This window comes from Amphiura filiformis, chromosome 5 (genome assembly GCF_039555335.1).
Source record: "Amphiura filiformis chromosome 5, Afil_fr2py, whole genome shotgun sequence".
Classification (NCBI taxonomy): Eukaryota; Metazoa; Echinodermata; class Ophiuroidea; order Amphilepidida; family Amphiuridae; genus Amphiura; species Amphiura filiformis.
In genome coordinates this window covers 3,938,073-3,954,770 of record NC_092632.1, presented here as the reverse complement: position 1 = coordinate 3,954,770, position 16,698 = coordinate 3,938,073, and the positions used below count along the sequence as shown (strand labels likewise).

General features: G+C 33.7%; 1 protein-coding gene across 1 annotated transcript in view; it reads right to left on the bottom strand.

Annotated features, from left to right (window-relative positions):
- Positions 1-16,698, bottom strand: part of LOC140152501 (stonin-1-like) — a 52,712-nt gene that overhangs the window by 18,230 nt on the left and 17,784 nt on the right. Inside the window, 1 exon segment of the mRNA XM_072174833.1 lies at positions 3,729-3,833. Within this exon segment, the coding sequence (XP_072030934.1) occupies positions 3,729-3,833 (105 nt within the window).

Genomic DNA, 16,698 nt, shown 5'->3' with positions numbered 1-16,698 from the left:
CAATGTATCTGAGCGATCTGTGTATTCGGGGTTGCGAATATCCAATTATTTTCCGGGCATAGAATCAACTGTGCCCGGGCACAGTTGTTGTATGACGTCATCTTGATAGAAAAAGGGGGCACAGCTATTTTAATGACTCCACTTTTAACCAATCAGATGAGAGGAATCTATATATGAGGTATATAATTACTGATAATTGATAGTTGGATTGTCATGAAATTTGGTTGATATGAAATCCCTTAATTAAGCAGCAAACATTCTTAAGGTTATCTGAATATAGATTGTTGGATTGTTGTAAAACTCAGAGGATGTGATTTCAATTGAGCCGTTTGTTACAAGTACACATTTTCCAATTCAGCTTTCGACATGAAAATTTTGAGTATTTCCTAGTATGTCATTGGTGGTATTTACCAATAAATGCCAATATTTCGCACCAGTTAGTTGTGCCAAACATTCAAATTTACTAGCTTTCCAAGTACTTGCAATGCAAAATTATGAAACGTGATCTTCATCCATGGCGTTGTCTTTTTAAAGACATTTCTTGTTTACATTCACAGTGTATGTGTATGGGTCGTTCATAAAAGACCCCCATTGAAAATCTACAGTGATAGGGTATTCTAAAAGAAATCCTGTTTTTAACCTGTTTTAAAATAATTTTTAATTATTTTCTTATGACGTTTGGCATGAAATGTGCCAAGGGTGGCTGAGGATTAGGGGGAGGAGGATTCGGCGGAGGGATGCGTATCGTAAATATGATCTAAAACCCCCATTAAAAATTTGAATTTAGTAAAAAAATGTCTAAATGAACTCCCAGACATCTAAACCAAGTAAATAAATACAGAAGATCATTTAAAAGACTAATACTTGCTCAGAATGATTGTAAATGTGCAAAAAAGAGGTGGGGTTAAATCCCACCTAGGGCCTACTTTGTAATTGTTTTTGCCCGCACTCTCTCATTTTTTAACCGATTTCCATAAAAAAGGTGTCAAAATGCTCAGGAAGATGAACCACTTCAAATGAGACGTGTAGGTAAAATGTTTGAACCATTTCATTTTTTCCAGCCATGGCTTAATTCTGAATTGTCACCTAATTTGGGTGTACTTTGTCTTGGGTCCAATCTCTATCATGGAAAGTTTGCTATATCTTTCTAAATATAATGATCGTTTGTTCTAGATTTGTGTTTTAGCGTTTCATATTTGAAAGAACTAATGTTTAATTGCAACATTTCGAAACTACAAATTCAAACTGGGTGCTATGATGTACAAGATTGGGCTACTTAGTATGCATTTTATCAAGTTAGCAATAGGTATTTCCTTCATGTTGCCAATGCATGACTTTCTTTATTATACTCAAAAACGGATTTTATTATACATGTACTAGAAAGTTGTTTACGTGCATATAGGCTTCTTCACAGTCGGTTTCTGTTGTGTATGTTTACAACTGAGCAACATACAGACTGGGTTGCCGGGACTACCAGACAAAGAATCTATTTTTTGACTATAATTTGGCCTCCTATCAGTTTTACTGATAAGATGGCTAATTGAAAATAAACACTTATTTTGTAAACAGATAATGCTCTGTGGTTATTTATGGATGGAAACTTAGGAAATTGCTATTAATGAAATAATTAATATATTAAACATACATTTTGCTTTGTTAACGACGGAAATCCGTTCAGAAATAAGGTTTTTTGGAACCTTTCGACAATAAACATTTTGAACAATTTTGCTCTATGAAAAAGGATACAATTGCACCCCTGCTGATCCGACTACTGATAAGCTGTCAACAAGCATTGACAAGCAGTGACCACTAATTAAACAATAATAATGAACATTATCTGACCATTCCCTGATCTGACCAGAGCTGGGTATAAATAGTGCAGGTGCCTACTACCAACACTAATTGATGTTGGGAGTGACACTAGTCGTCGAGGGGGGAGGGGGTACCAGTAATTGGGATAGATAATAGTGGCTTTGGTTTTATACATTTTTGGTACATGTAGAGCAACCGGGAATCCCTGGGATTGAGTAATCAGTCTTTTTGATTAGGCCAATGAAAGTCGATTTTGAGTTTCCGTCACCTCCCTCACTTCATTTTCTGACCCTCACTTGAATTCATTATTGTGACTATTTTTAATATACTTTTGAATCTCATTAGGGCTAAACATCCATCTTCAAGTGAATGAGTGGCAAATAACAACACATTTTACATACGTGTTGGTCATATAATGAAAGGCAGAAAAATAATGAATAATGAAAAAGTTACCTCACTTGTTTTCAGAAATTATTACGTGAATCTCAAAATTGACTGTTAGTGGCCTTATAATGTGATTGTAACTACCAGTAAACTATACATTGTGAATAAATATATCTAAAATTAATTACCATGCTTTTAATGGATTTTATACTAAATATTGGTAAATAGTAAAACACAGAAAAGGTAATAAAGGACAGAAATTTGGAGTTTAGATGAATAAAAGATTTGAGAGGAATTCGAAGGAGTTAGATTGTTATGGACATGGTGGGTTAGTAAGCGGAAAATGTTGAAGGTCATACAGGTCAAAGTCACCGAGGTGAATTGAGTATAGATTGTCAGATTGTGGATAACAATTCTGCCCAAAATTGTTAAAGGTCATTTGAGGTCGACTAAGTATTGTGGTGGATTGTCAGAATGTTCAAAGTGGTGTCAAGCGCATTTGATGTCAACAGCGCATCGATAGTCTATTTTGTCATAAAACGTGGTGCATGTAATCACAATTAGGCCCTAAGGGTCAAATCATCAAGGTCATATCAAGGTTAACAGTTAATAGATAGTTGGATATTGTCATGAAATTTGGTTGATATGAAATCTCTTTAGCAGCAAACATTCTTAAGGTTATCTGAATATAGATTGTTGGATTGTTGTAAAACTCAGAGGATGTTATTTCAATTGAGCCGTTTGTTACAACTTGAATTAAATGTAGACCAATTTAGAACACATTTTCCAATTCAGCTTTCGACATGAAAATTTTGAGTATTTCCTAGTATGTCATTGGTGGTATTTACTAATAAATGCCAATATTTCGCACCCAGTTAGTTGTGCCAAACATTAAAATTTACTAGCTTTCCAAGTACTTGCAATGCAAAATTATGAAACATGATCTTCATCCATGGCGTTGTCTTTTTAAAGACATTTCTTGTTTACTATGTAACACAAAGGTACCCCAGGTTGTGACACAAGACCATATGCATATTTAAGAGCTTTAGAATTTTACAATCTCACATAAAAAATAATTACTATGTAAAACTATCCTCACAAATATCTGAGAGGTCTCTGCAAAAATACACATGCTCCAAATCTAAACCTCCATAAAACACAGTAACATCATTGGCAAAGCTAAAATGTAAACATGTAACAGATGACTTATATTGCTTAAAACACCAAGGTTAAACCTGGTGTAGCATGTAAGAAATCTAGGAATGAGATTATTCTTGTGAAACTGCACAATTTTTCGTGACAAATTGCTCGAAAAAGCACACTTCCTGTCCATTTTTTCTCAGCAAAATAAGTAACTTTCATGAACAAACTTGCAAAGATCGCCACCTCAAATTACCAGCTCCATTACTCAAAAGATGTAGCAAGAGAAAGAAAAAAACATAGCGAAATTCGGATCATGCCTATAGATCAATTTGCTTTGCAAATTGAGCTAAAAACAAAACCAACCAACCTGTATATAAAAGCTGACTTACTTGTATATTTCTCCGGTATTCTGTCAATCCTCCATACAACAGCCCTGTAAGCATGTTCATACTTGGCATGTCCAACAGACACTTCTATTAGCTTGGGTTTATTACCTGTATGTATAAAGGAGAAACTATGGTGAGTCAAGAGGGGCAAATCAAACAAATTCAAAGGTTGTACACAATTTATTTACACTATTTCACAAAATAATGTAAGAAGATGAAACATCTTAACATGTCTGTGTACTCTAGACATTGTTTCTTTCACGAAACTGAGCTTTTTTATGTGTACTATGTTATGTTTTTGTAAATACAAGAAAAGAAAATCCAGATTCATAAACCCCAACTGCACTATTTTATTGATTTTATTTCACTACTTCACTCATGTTCGCAATTTAAAAGAAAAGAGAATCTTTGTTGTTTCACACCCTCCACAAGAATTGATGAGCTGTTTAGTGATAAACACTAAAACTTCATAAGACTAACAGCGCCCCTAATGAAACTCCTCCTAGTATAATCCAAAAGTAAAGGTTGATTCAATCGGGTGAGTATAATCAAGTTTTCTTTATCCATTTTTGAAATGCCTCACAGATATGGATTGCAGTATATTCTGTCAATACCGCTGAGGTAGAAGAGAAAGGTATTGAAAATCAAACTTAAATAGCCCAAAACAAATTAACTTGAGACATATCATCTTGAGCAAATACCCAGCAACTATCAAAATATCATGAAACTAAGCTTTGATATGATTTTCAACCATGCAGGTGTATTTGCCAAATTCATTCCAACGAAGTAGCTTAAATTTTTTTGAGATTATATAATAAGTATATATGTTGGAATACAGATTGTCCTAAATGAATGTATTACCAAAATTATTGTTTGTTACTAATCTTCAGAGTTCACAGTATCAGTGTGCAAACAACACTTTTTCAATTCCCCTTGAAACCGCTGGTGAGATGGAAAAAAATTGCCCAACTGATGAGTAAAAAAAATCCCCACCAACTTTGTATATATAGGTATATAAAAACATTTTGCTGCCGAAGACGTGAAAAAGAAGAATTCCTCCGTTCCAAACTCCCACCCCCCTTGAAAATCTACATGCAATGGTGCACCCTTAAGGGGTCGGTATCCAATCTTTGGGACCCACAACATTTTCTTTTATTTTAACTGATAATTTTTGTAATTGTCTAGGTTTTCCATAAGCTCCTTTTTAGATTAGAAACCTTTCTTTTTTAACCACCGAGCTGTTAATTAGCTAATTACATTGCTTCCCCAGGAACCCTCCTTACAGGTATGCAACAATGGAAGCACAAGTTTTTTTGAAATAATTTTGCACAGGTTGCCACCATGCTCAAAATATCAAGTACTAATCCAATCGCACTAATGACTTTTATCAACTACGTGATATTTATTTGAAAATAACCTGTCTCCTGGTACCTTTGAGGCAGATCTTAGATTGTGTGATTTTTTAAGTGTTGATATTTTTTTCACTTCTTTGTTATATCCATTTTCATATCTATAGATAAGTGTGGTTTCTAATTAGATAATTAGAATGGGTAAAACCTGCCCTTGTAAACCCTCCCCTTATGTATTGTTGGAAGTTGTTATACCTTATACAGGTTAATGCCTCTGAAGTACTGAACTTTCAGCCTAACAGATGAAATTTGAATAACACCAAACATTATCTTTAGAAACATCATCGTCAGCAAATATCCAGTTAGCTATCAGAATCATACAAATATCCTGAAACTATACCTCAACACAACACCTGATTGCTCTACTCAAAAGACATGCAGGTGTATTTACCAACTTTATTTCATCAAAGTTCATTTTGAAAATACTTTAAAAGGTAATTTAAGTTGGACTATTGATAGTCATTTTAGTCTTCAAGATGGTGTAATGGGGTACATTAGGTATAATTAAAGACAGAGATAAAAACAATTTATCGCGTCTGATGTCACTGTCAATTACGATCCTTGATTGGTTTACACAGGTTAATCAGCGCGTAAAAGGAAGACCGATCTATCTGGTGCTGATCGGAGAAAAGGAATAGCAGCAAATGGCGAAAAATTACGTACTTTTACAAGGCAAAAAGCAGCTTTTTTACACTCTAAATTACAAGGATTTAAAAATAAATCCTTAAGACTGTAGTTAGGGACCAATCAATTTTAGATTTAAAATAAATCTTATAGATTTAAATTTTAAATCTAAAAGATTTAATTTTAAATCTTAAAGATTTAATTTTAAATCTAACACTTGATTGGTCCCTAATCACAGTCCCTTGGGATTTATTTTAAATCATTGAAATTTAGAGTGTAGGCATTGTGGACATGGTGCCTCACCAAAGAAAGTTTCCTACTATAAAGACCTAACTTTTGAGATGGTTTGCATGTCGAAACGACACTTGTAAACAAACCGTGCTCAAGTTTGATTGACAGGTGACGTCAGACACGATAAATTGTCTTTATCTTTGTCTTTCATTATAGTTACAGTTTTCAGGATTACAGCAGGCAGTGAGAAAACAAAAACATGTCATCTTTTTGACACATTAGATACTCTCTTTATCTTAACAGCTCTTGTCATCAGCCCAGGTATTTGTGACACATGTCAAAATAGAAAACGAACATGAAAAATATGCTTTTTGAGACTATTTTGGCATTGACTCAGGAACCACAAGACCTACAGAACAAAGCATACTTAGCATAATTTCCAACAATATCTATACCAGAATAAACTCATATGAAGTAAAGCATAAATGTGCAATTCAACTCTATTTGTTACCAATACAATCACTTTCTTTGATAGATAGGTATGCCTCTATGTATATCCAACTTGGATAAACGTATAAACACATAAAACTTGCATCTACATCTAATAATACATTTCTATCCCTCAATGGATACTCATATCTAACAAATAGACAGCCGACATGTATAAAAACACCTGCGTGTATCTTAATGAAAATAACAGTATCAGTGTGTAGTCTACAAATAGACTAAATCACAATCTATTAGAATTCAGGTAACAAACTGAGTTCAAAATTTATCTTCCTGTGTCTTGGTCGTTATTGGAATATGAGGGTAACAAATAAGAAAAATAGACAGATACATGCAGACCGTGGCAACAAATGGAGAGAGGTCTCCCTCTCTCCATTTGTTAGTTTCATATCTCTATCTGTCCCACCCTGTCTCACAGCCTATGTGCCTGTATGTGAGTATGTCTCAGTGTTAGGTCTAGAGCAGTCAGAGGGGCCCAATTTGAAGAAAAAAATTGTCAATGTAAAAAACGGTGCTAAAGATGTCAAGAATCACACCTCAACAACCTTTTCAATCCGTTTGTAAAAACTGATTCACCATGCATTCAATAAGAATAATCTATTTATTTGATGTACTCTTAAAGCCTATAAGTGGGTCAATTATAAAGTATTTGTAGCTTTAACAGAGATATTTTATGCTAATTGTCCTTCTATGTTCTCCCAAGTTGATAATTTATGCTAACTTGAGCATTTTGAGCATATATATTACATGTTAGATGTCACAGCTCAAGCATTTCAACTATGTTTTATTCAGGCTTTGTCTGCCTGCCTTATGCTCTTATACTATCTTATCACAGTTGCAGCATTCCCTTTTTCAGAAAGTAAAGTTACAAGAACTAAGCACTTTTTTATACTTCTTTTTCAGAAAACAAAAAATATATGTGGGTCAGGACACATGGATAATTAACACTTTCAAATTGAAAGCTTTTTTATACTTATGATCAATAAGTCCATTTCCATGCATCTCCAACAAGATAACGATTTTCTGCTCACAGGAACCTTAGATTCTATCCAGCATTGGATTTGATTGATTTTGGTATTTACAGAAGCAATTGTGAATTTTGTCCGAGTTAGCTACTTTTATTAGCAGTGTCTGAATGACAACTACCTAATGAAATCTCTACATCTGCATGTGTTAATATATATTTCACAGGAGAAGTACAAAAACATATTAAATTGCACCTGTACCATTATATGTATCACATTTAACAAGATAAGAGAAAAATGCAATACATGTAGTAAAACTCATGAACTGCTTGACAGTCACACCCACATACAAGTATGACACAATCATTAAAAGTTTAAAGCTATGATTTCCACAAATCTCCAATTAAATAAATAACTTCATAATATTCTAAGAGGCAGTGTAACATGATCAATATACACATTCACCATCAGGCTAGAGTTACAGCTTTATATGGATTTTATTTCTACATTATTTTTCTTCACTTTCCATTTTCAAGCTATCCAAAAGCCTTTTGGATCTACAACAAAATACACATCTATGTGAATCCCTGTTTCACCACATGTGGGTGGTGTACATCTCTATGAAGCGACAGGTTCAATTCAATCTAGCCCTACGGTTATTTCTGTAGTGTTTTCAATATGTAGCAAATAAAAACGTAACAAGATAGTGGGTACAGCTAATTCTATCCTGATAAAAACCTGTAAAAATTACTACTATGCTTGACAAAACCTCATATTGACTGTTCAGTGCCAGAAGTGGGTAAGTGCAATAGCTGCCATGTGTAGCTGTCATGTGTAGATGTATAATATACTTTGTATAATATACTAAGTACAATATACTTTGTACAATATACTAAGTACAATATACTTTGTGTAAATTACCAAATGTTCACAGGGCAGCTATTGCACTTACCCACTTCTGGCACTGAGCAGTTGATATATATGAATATGGCTAGTTCCTCCTGTGTGAGTATCTAACACTATATTAAAACGGACAAATCAAAAGGACCGAGAGTCATTTAACTAGAAATAACTAACTAGAAATAGCCGCCCCCTAATTTGCATATTTGCATAATTAATTAGCATTTATGCAAATTAGCTCATTAATTATGCAAATATGCAAATTAGAGGGCGGCTTCACTTTATAATACATTAGAACATATTAGAAACACTTTGACCAAGTTTCAGGGCAAAAGTATGCACCATAAAAGTACCCTGAGCATTTATGCATTGATTTTTAGCAAAATATTGGCAAAAATTACATATTAATGAGCCTTTACAGTTCTTTTAGCTCATTAACTGTATTGATTATTGACAAAAACAATAGGATATAAAGAAAATATAAATTGATGTATTATGGAAACTGTTTGTCCGATTTGCTCCAAACAAAAGGCATATTGATCAGTGTACTTTACCCTACTCAATTAATCTGTAAGCAATATGCTCAAAGCATTTCCTAATTTCTAGAAAATGCATCCAATACCACCTTAAGAACAATAAATAAACTTGTTGCTCAAAAGATCAAAAATTAAAATTAAGAGATGTTTCATTTCCACTCATATATCTCAGCAAGTAATGTGACACCACTGACAGTAAGGTCAGTATCACCCTAATAATAACTACTAAAAACTACTAAAATATAATGAATGTAATCAGGAAGCTGATGAGGATTCCATCAGCATGTAAGGACAAGCTACATGTCCCACTACAGTAATAAACTATCTACAAGTCTTACAGGAATTATATAAATGTCAGATATTACGCATGACTAAATAGGAACATCACGCAATCATGCATCGCTAAATCCACCTTGATTACACTGTGTCGTTGAAATTGCAATATTATTCTTCTGCATCATCAAAAGCAGTATACCCAGGGTATAATATTCCATTGCAGATTACCGCTATCAAACTAGCACATTCACATGCTCCTGTGACTTTATCTTGTAGCACCCCGAGATAATTTGATTTCAAAGATGGTTACACACACAGGGTTACAAATCACTTGGTAAAAATTGATTCAACATGCATTCATATAGAATAATCTATTTATTTGTTTCAGGTTTGTAGTCTATAAGTGGGTCAATTTACAAGTACTTGTAGAGATTTTGTATGCTAATTTCTATTTTGAACAATTTGAACATAATAATGTATAAATTTTAGAGTATAGACCTAACAGTACAAGCATTTCAACTGTTCAGGCATTGTCTGCCTGCCTTATACTCTTATGAGCCAATCCATGTCAACTCCAGGGATGTGCACCGCAGCACCTCTTCAATTTTTTTCATTTTCTGTGCGGTGGTAGATATTGATGAAGAAGTAAAATCCTGAAAATTTGAGCTTCATACCCCATTTTGTTTTCCCATGGCAGGAATGTTTGGAGGTCCATAAATGTATAAAAGGAACTCCCTACAACTTGGAAAAGTATGTATCCTGGGTACGTACTTTTTGTGTAGAATTCAAATCTGGCATCAGAAAACTTGTGTAACTCCTATACATTAAAAGATATAGGGCCCTCAAAATGCAACTTCGTCCATCCAGGACCAACTTCGGAGGGTCAGAACTCCAAAAGTAAACATACTTTTAGTGTCCATTGGCTCTTATACAGTCACAGTTGCAGCATTCTCTTTTTTTCATTAAAAAATAAATGTGCTTTTCTGCTCACAGGAACTTTTGATTCTATCTGCCTCAGATTTGATTGATTTTGGTATTTACAGAAGGAATTGTGAATTTTGTCCGAGTTAGCTACTTTTATTAGCAGTGTCTTAATGACAACTACCTATTGGAATCTCTACATCTGCATGTGTTAATATATATTTCACAGAAGATGTTGAAGTACAAAAACATATTAAAATGCACCTGTACCTAATATATATCACATTTAGAGAAAATGCAATACATGTATATTAATATTTCAAACTCATGAACTGCTTGACAGTTACACCCACATACAAGTATGACACAATCATTAAAAGTTTAAAGCTATGATTTCCACAAATCTCCAATTAAATAAATAACTTCATAATATTCTAAGAGGCAGTGTAACATGATCAATATACATATTCACCATCATGCTAGAGTTACAGCTTTATATGGATTTTATTTCTACATTATTTTTCTTCACTTTCCATTTTCAAGCTATCCAAAAGCCTTTTGGATCTACAACAAAATACACATCTATATGAATCCCTGTTTCACCACATGTGGGTGGTGTACATCTCTATGAAGCGACAGGTTCAATTCAATCTAGCCGTACTACTAGGCTTGACAAAACTTGATATATATGATTATGATTAGTTTTTCCTCCTCTAACACTATATTAAAAGTAATATTGGGACAAATCAAAAAGGACAGAGAGCCATTAAACTATAAATAACTTATTATTTAAGTAACTTCACCTGATGGGTGTTTGCAACAACAACCTTCTTCATATGATGCTGTCATTATCATTTCCCTACTCATTTGCTGCAACTGTACCATATTTGAAATTGTTAAGCAAATTCACATCATGGTTGTTTGATGGCATGTAGAACTATATTTATTTTAAAGCGAAGTTGAACACTAATGGCGCTTATTTATCTTAAATCTTGTTTGCATCTTGTCTAGTGACATTAAAACATCAGAAAAATGAGTAACAATAGCAAGGACATTTTCTAAAAATATTTATCATGAAATAAAAGTAATGACTTATATTATTGGGCTGAATTAAACTAAAAATATATATAAATAGCATCCTCAATTTGTACACAAATATAATTATATAATAAAAAATTACTACAAAAAGGAAGAAAAAGATGAAAAATTTGATAAAGAAAGGAAAATCTACGGTATGTAGCTAAAATACAGTACGCCAAAGAATTAAGTTACCAATTATGTTCATCCCTGTATATCATAAACAAAGACAAATATATCAAAATTAAAACAAGCAGCCACTGCCTGTACTTTTTAGCTATGATTTAAGACCTTATTTGTTGAAATTGGTTGAGAATTAAAGAAACAGTGATCTAAAACCTAAGGAAGGAAAAAAATCAAAAGTTGCAATTTTGAGTTCTAATCAATGAAAGCACGACGCTAGTTTTAACATGCTAATCAATGGAAGCAGGGTGTTAGTTATCTTGTTCGAGAACGCCTTGTGTACAAATCAATAGGATTTGCAATGGAGCAAACTGCAAATTTTAAATTGGCATCTTCCTTGGGTTTTTGGATGCTATGTCTTTATTTCTTGAACAATTTCAACGAATGAGGTCTTAAACTTGAGCTAAAAAGACGCAGCTATTGACTGCTTGTTCCAATCATGACATATCCGTCTTTGTTTAGGATATACATGGGGTGAACATAACTGGTACCTTAATTTTTTGGCTTACTGTATATCTGTTTGAGCTGCACAGTGGATTAATGAATTTGCTTCCACCCGGACAGCCAAAGAAAGAAAGAAAGAAAGAAAGAAACAACCAACCAGCTGGATGATAACATTTAAATAAGCCTTACATATGTGTGGGGGCCAAAAATTAAAATTAAAAGATTTTTCATTTCCACCCATATAATATATCAGCAAGTAATGTGATGCTACTGACAGTATGGTCAGTATCACCCTAATAATAGCCATAATGATAACTACTAAAATATAATGAATGTAATCAGGAAGCTGATGAGGATTCCATCAGCATGTAAGGACAAGCTACATGTCCCACTACAGTAATAAACTATCCACAAGTCTTATAGGAATTATATAAATGTCAGATATTACGGATGACTAAATAGGAACATCACGCAATCATGCATCACTAAATCCACCTTGATTACATTGTGTTGTGAAAATTGCAATATTGTTCTTCTACATCACCAAAAGCAGTATACCTTGGGTATAATACTCCATTGCAGATTACCGCTATCAAACTAGCACATTCACATGCTCCTGTGACTTTATCTTGTAGTACCCATAGATAATTTGATTTCAAAGACGTTTTCCACAAGGGTTTACAAATCACTTGGTAAAAATTGATTCAACATGCATTCATTTAGAATAATCTATTTATTTGTTCAAGGCTTGTAGTCTAAAAGTGGGTCAATTATCAAGTACTTGTAGCTTTACCAGAGATTTTGTATGCTAATTTTCTCTCTACGTGTATGTTCCCCTGAGTTGCTAATTTATGTTAATTTGAGGCAATTTAAGCATAATTATCATGTTTATATGTTGGACCTAAAAGATCAAGCATTTCAACTATGTTTTATTCATGCATTGTCTGCCTGCCTCTTGCTCTTAAACCAGTTGCATTTTTTTTCTGATAATACAAAATAAAATCAAACAAACTAAGCACTCAATATATAGACTTATTTCCTATAAAAATATATGGGCCAAGAAACTTCAGGACATGTGAATAACCGTTCATACATATGCGTTATATAACAGCATATGTGATTGGTCGATAGGCGGGCATAAACAACGTTTATGCCTTGCTTTCTGGTCGTAAACAAGCCGCGTCAGAACCGATGAACGCTCATGTAGTAGGATATACGCAGCAGTATGCTCATGAAAGCTATTTACGATAGCGCAAATGATGTACGCGATGTTCGCGCGCGTCCAAACACGATGGACTGAGCAAGTAAACGTTTTCTTACAATTAGAAATGGAAAAACTTTTAAAAAGGATAAGAAATTGGTAGTTTTAGTCTAAAATGACGATATTTTTTAGTTGTGGAGGAAAATAATAGCACGCAGAATGTTTTTTATGTATGAGCGGGGTTCATTCATATATTTTCATGACTAAAGCGTTGTTTATGCCCTCGGCTAAAGCCCTCGGGCATAAACAATCGTTTAGTCATGAAAATATATGAATGAACCCCTAAATAATTAACTCTTTAAAACTGAAATCTTTTCTAAAATTTGCAATCCATTTCTACGCATCTCCCACAAGATAACAATTTAGAGCTCACAGGAACTTTGATTCTATCATTCAAGTGTCCCATTTGATTGATTTTGTTGTTTACAGAAGGAATTGTGAATTTTGTCCAAGTTTTTAAGCAGTGACTGAATGACAACAGCTATTGTATCTCTTAGATATATTTGTTCATAATATATTGGAGAAAAAATGTTGAAGTAAAAAACCTAATAAAATGCACCTGTTCGAAATATGTATGGAGAAAGAGTAAAACAAAAACCAACAGTAATATTTCAAACTGCTTGATAGTAAAGTATGACACAATCATTAAAAGTTCTTAAGCTATGATTTCCACAACTCTCCAATTAAATAAAGAGGTATGCCAACTACATGTATAGTGTAATCTGATCAATACGCACATCCACTATCAGGCAAGAGTTACAGCTTATATCTGCATTTTATTTCTACATTACGCATTATTTTTCTTCACTTTCCTTTTTCAAGCTACCCATAAGCTGTGTGGATCTACAACAAAATACACATCTATATGAATCCCTGTTTCACCACATGTGGGTGGTGTACGTCTCTATGAAGCGACAGGTTCAATTCAATCTAGCCCTACGGTTATTTCTGTAGTGTTTTCAATATGTAGCAAATAAAGACGTAACAAGATAGTGGGTACAGCTAACTCTATCCCGATAAAAACCTGTAAAAATTACTACTAGGCTTGACAAAACCTGATATATATGATTATGGCTAGTTCTTCCTCCTGTGTGAGTATCTAGCACTATATTAAAAGTGATATTAGGACAAATCAAAAAGGACAGAGAAAGCCATTTAACTAGAAATAACTTACTAAAGTAATTTTGCCTGGAGGTTGCTAGCTACAACAACCTACTATATACTAGGCTGTCGTTATTATTTCCCTACTTGTCTGCTGCGACTGAACCATATTTGGTTGAAGATGTCTTCAAGTTGATTCTAAATAGCAACTTATTGGCCTCTGGGTGAAAGAAAAGTGTAAAGAATAAGAGGAAACAGACTTGTCAAGTCGCATATACTTAATCATCATCATGGCCTGCATTCATTCAAGTCAAGTTATACTAAGTATACTTTGGTTTGGGGACAAGTGCAATACATTTCATTATTAAAAAAGCTGAGTGTTAAGGACGGAATAGTAGGCAAGTGTTGATGATGTGATGTGAATGGCAATAAGCAATGAAATTCACACTACGCATGGGTTCCTGTCATAAATTTACTTTACAAAAATAATGCTTGCCCCAAGGAAAAATTTAGCATCTGAAATTATAAGTACATACTGCATTCTTACTTTCGGAGACAAAATGATATTATATGATACAGATTTGTATTTCTATGTTTTCCTGGTGTTATAATATCTGTAACATGAGTTGATCCAACCAGGCAAATGGTAGGCAATTGGCAACTTGAGATACAGGCAAATATATGTAGCAAAAACAATACATCAGACAATTGGCATTGTAGAAGTTAAAAACTTGGAAACCAGGTATGCAGGGATGTACGGATTTCAACAATAGCTCATATTAAATGTGGGTTGCTGACTTGCTATACAAGTTGACGATGATAAGAAGAACTCAATTTTAGAATAGAACTGGTTCAGTTTGTAGACCTCAACACCCTCACATGCGCACAAAGTGCAAGTTGCCAGAAAACAGCCATTATGTGTCAGTCTATGGGGCTACCTTTACGGGGCACTGCATCAGACAGCACAGAGCATGCACTTCTATTTCACAATTGCCTCCTTTGGTATGATTGAATCAGATCATGTCACATAATAATTTTACATATGTATTTGTTGAGTAGTAAGATGGGCTTAACATTCAAAGGCAAACACACATCTGGGACTACAACTACATGGAATTATTACAAGAAGTCTACCCTCACTAGCTGTAAACCCTCCACTGTTCACCAAACATGCCAAAACATTTTGGCTATAAAGATTTTTACCAACTGTTGGAGTATACCTTGCATTCAAATTCAAATGCTCTTCAACCTAAAATAGCCAAAAGACTAAGTTCAGTGAACTATTGCGTACACTCCTTGCTCCAACTTAATTAAGTTAGTGAATAAATAAATCAACATACTCTTCCCCAATTTCCAATTTTAAATACCTTACATTAAATTTAAACCCTGGCAAGAGATATAATATTACAAGATGGGCTGTAAGCAAAATGCCCATTTATCAAATGTCAAAAACGTGATCACTCTGCAAAATCAATTCCTCCCCATTAAAGTTAGAGCTAATCTATTTCTACATATGCAACAGCATAGGATTTCAGTAATATGAGACTTACGATGGAAAATGAATTAGGGTAAAATATGACAACTGTGAATATGGTATTTATTATTGATTCAGAATTAAATTGGATAAGATGTAATAATTACCCTGCTTGTAATAATTAGCCTCCTTAATTTTAGGTTCGATTTTTTCTCCATTCATCATTAATTATTTTAATTATTTTACACTACTTCATGAATATTTTTGCAAATGCAAATATCTATCACACTCTGTTTCAAAATTATTCAATATTTGCTGTCATGCTTCAATGCAAATTGATCGATGTTCAAATTAAACAAATTATTCAGTTATTTGTAAAGTCAGCAGTTATTTACCAAGGAACCCGGAGCTGAAAATATAATATTCAAGTTGTAAATTTTAGGTTTTAATATTTTATGAGCATGTTGAATAAAAATGATCAGCTGGGGAACAGTATGTTATATTACTTTATACTTATATTCTAGGTAGTTAATTGGTTGATTGAACTTCAATATGTTTACCATCAGCCGCACTATTGAAAAAATAGTATCATACATTTGATAGTTTTTAGTACTTTTTACCAATATCTCAGCTCTATGCATATATGCTCTTTAATACACTGGTACGTGTGCTGTGCACGCGCAGGGAATAGACTGCTTCTTCGCACAACCTGTGCGTGCATCATCTCCTTGTCTCACAAATTTAGTTATTGGTAAATTATTGGATATATTAATTATGTCAAAACAAAACTTGATGTGTTAACGAATGAGTTCAAGAAATGTTCTAGAATTTATGTAATGACAATGCTGGTGTCTATTTCACCACTTTTTCAGAAATTTTGCAGTAATTGCATGAACATGAATTTTTAGAGTGAAAAAGGCAAATGTACATCAAATAAAGTGGTTACTTAGTGATACAGATTTTTAAAATGGGGTCATTGGGTGACAAGACCTGCAAAAGGTTTGGTTGGGTCTATACATTGGTTCGCCTCAAGTTTGGTTGTGACGTTGGTGCGTATTTTGCTG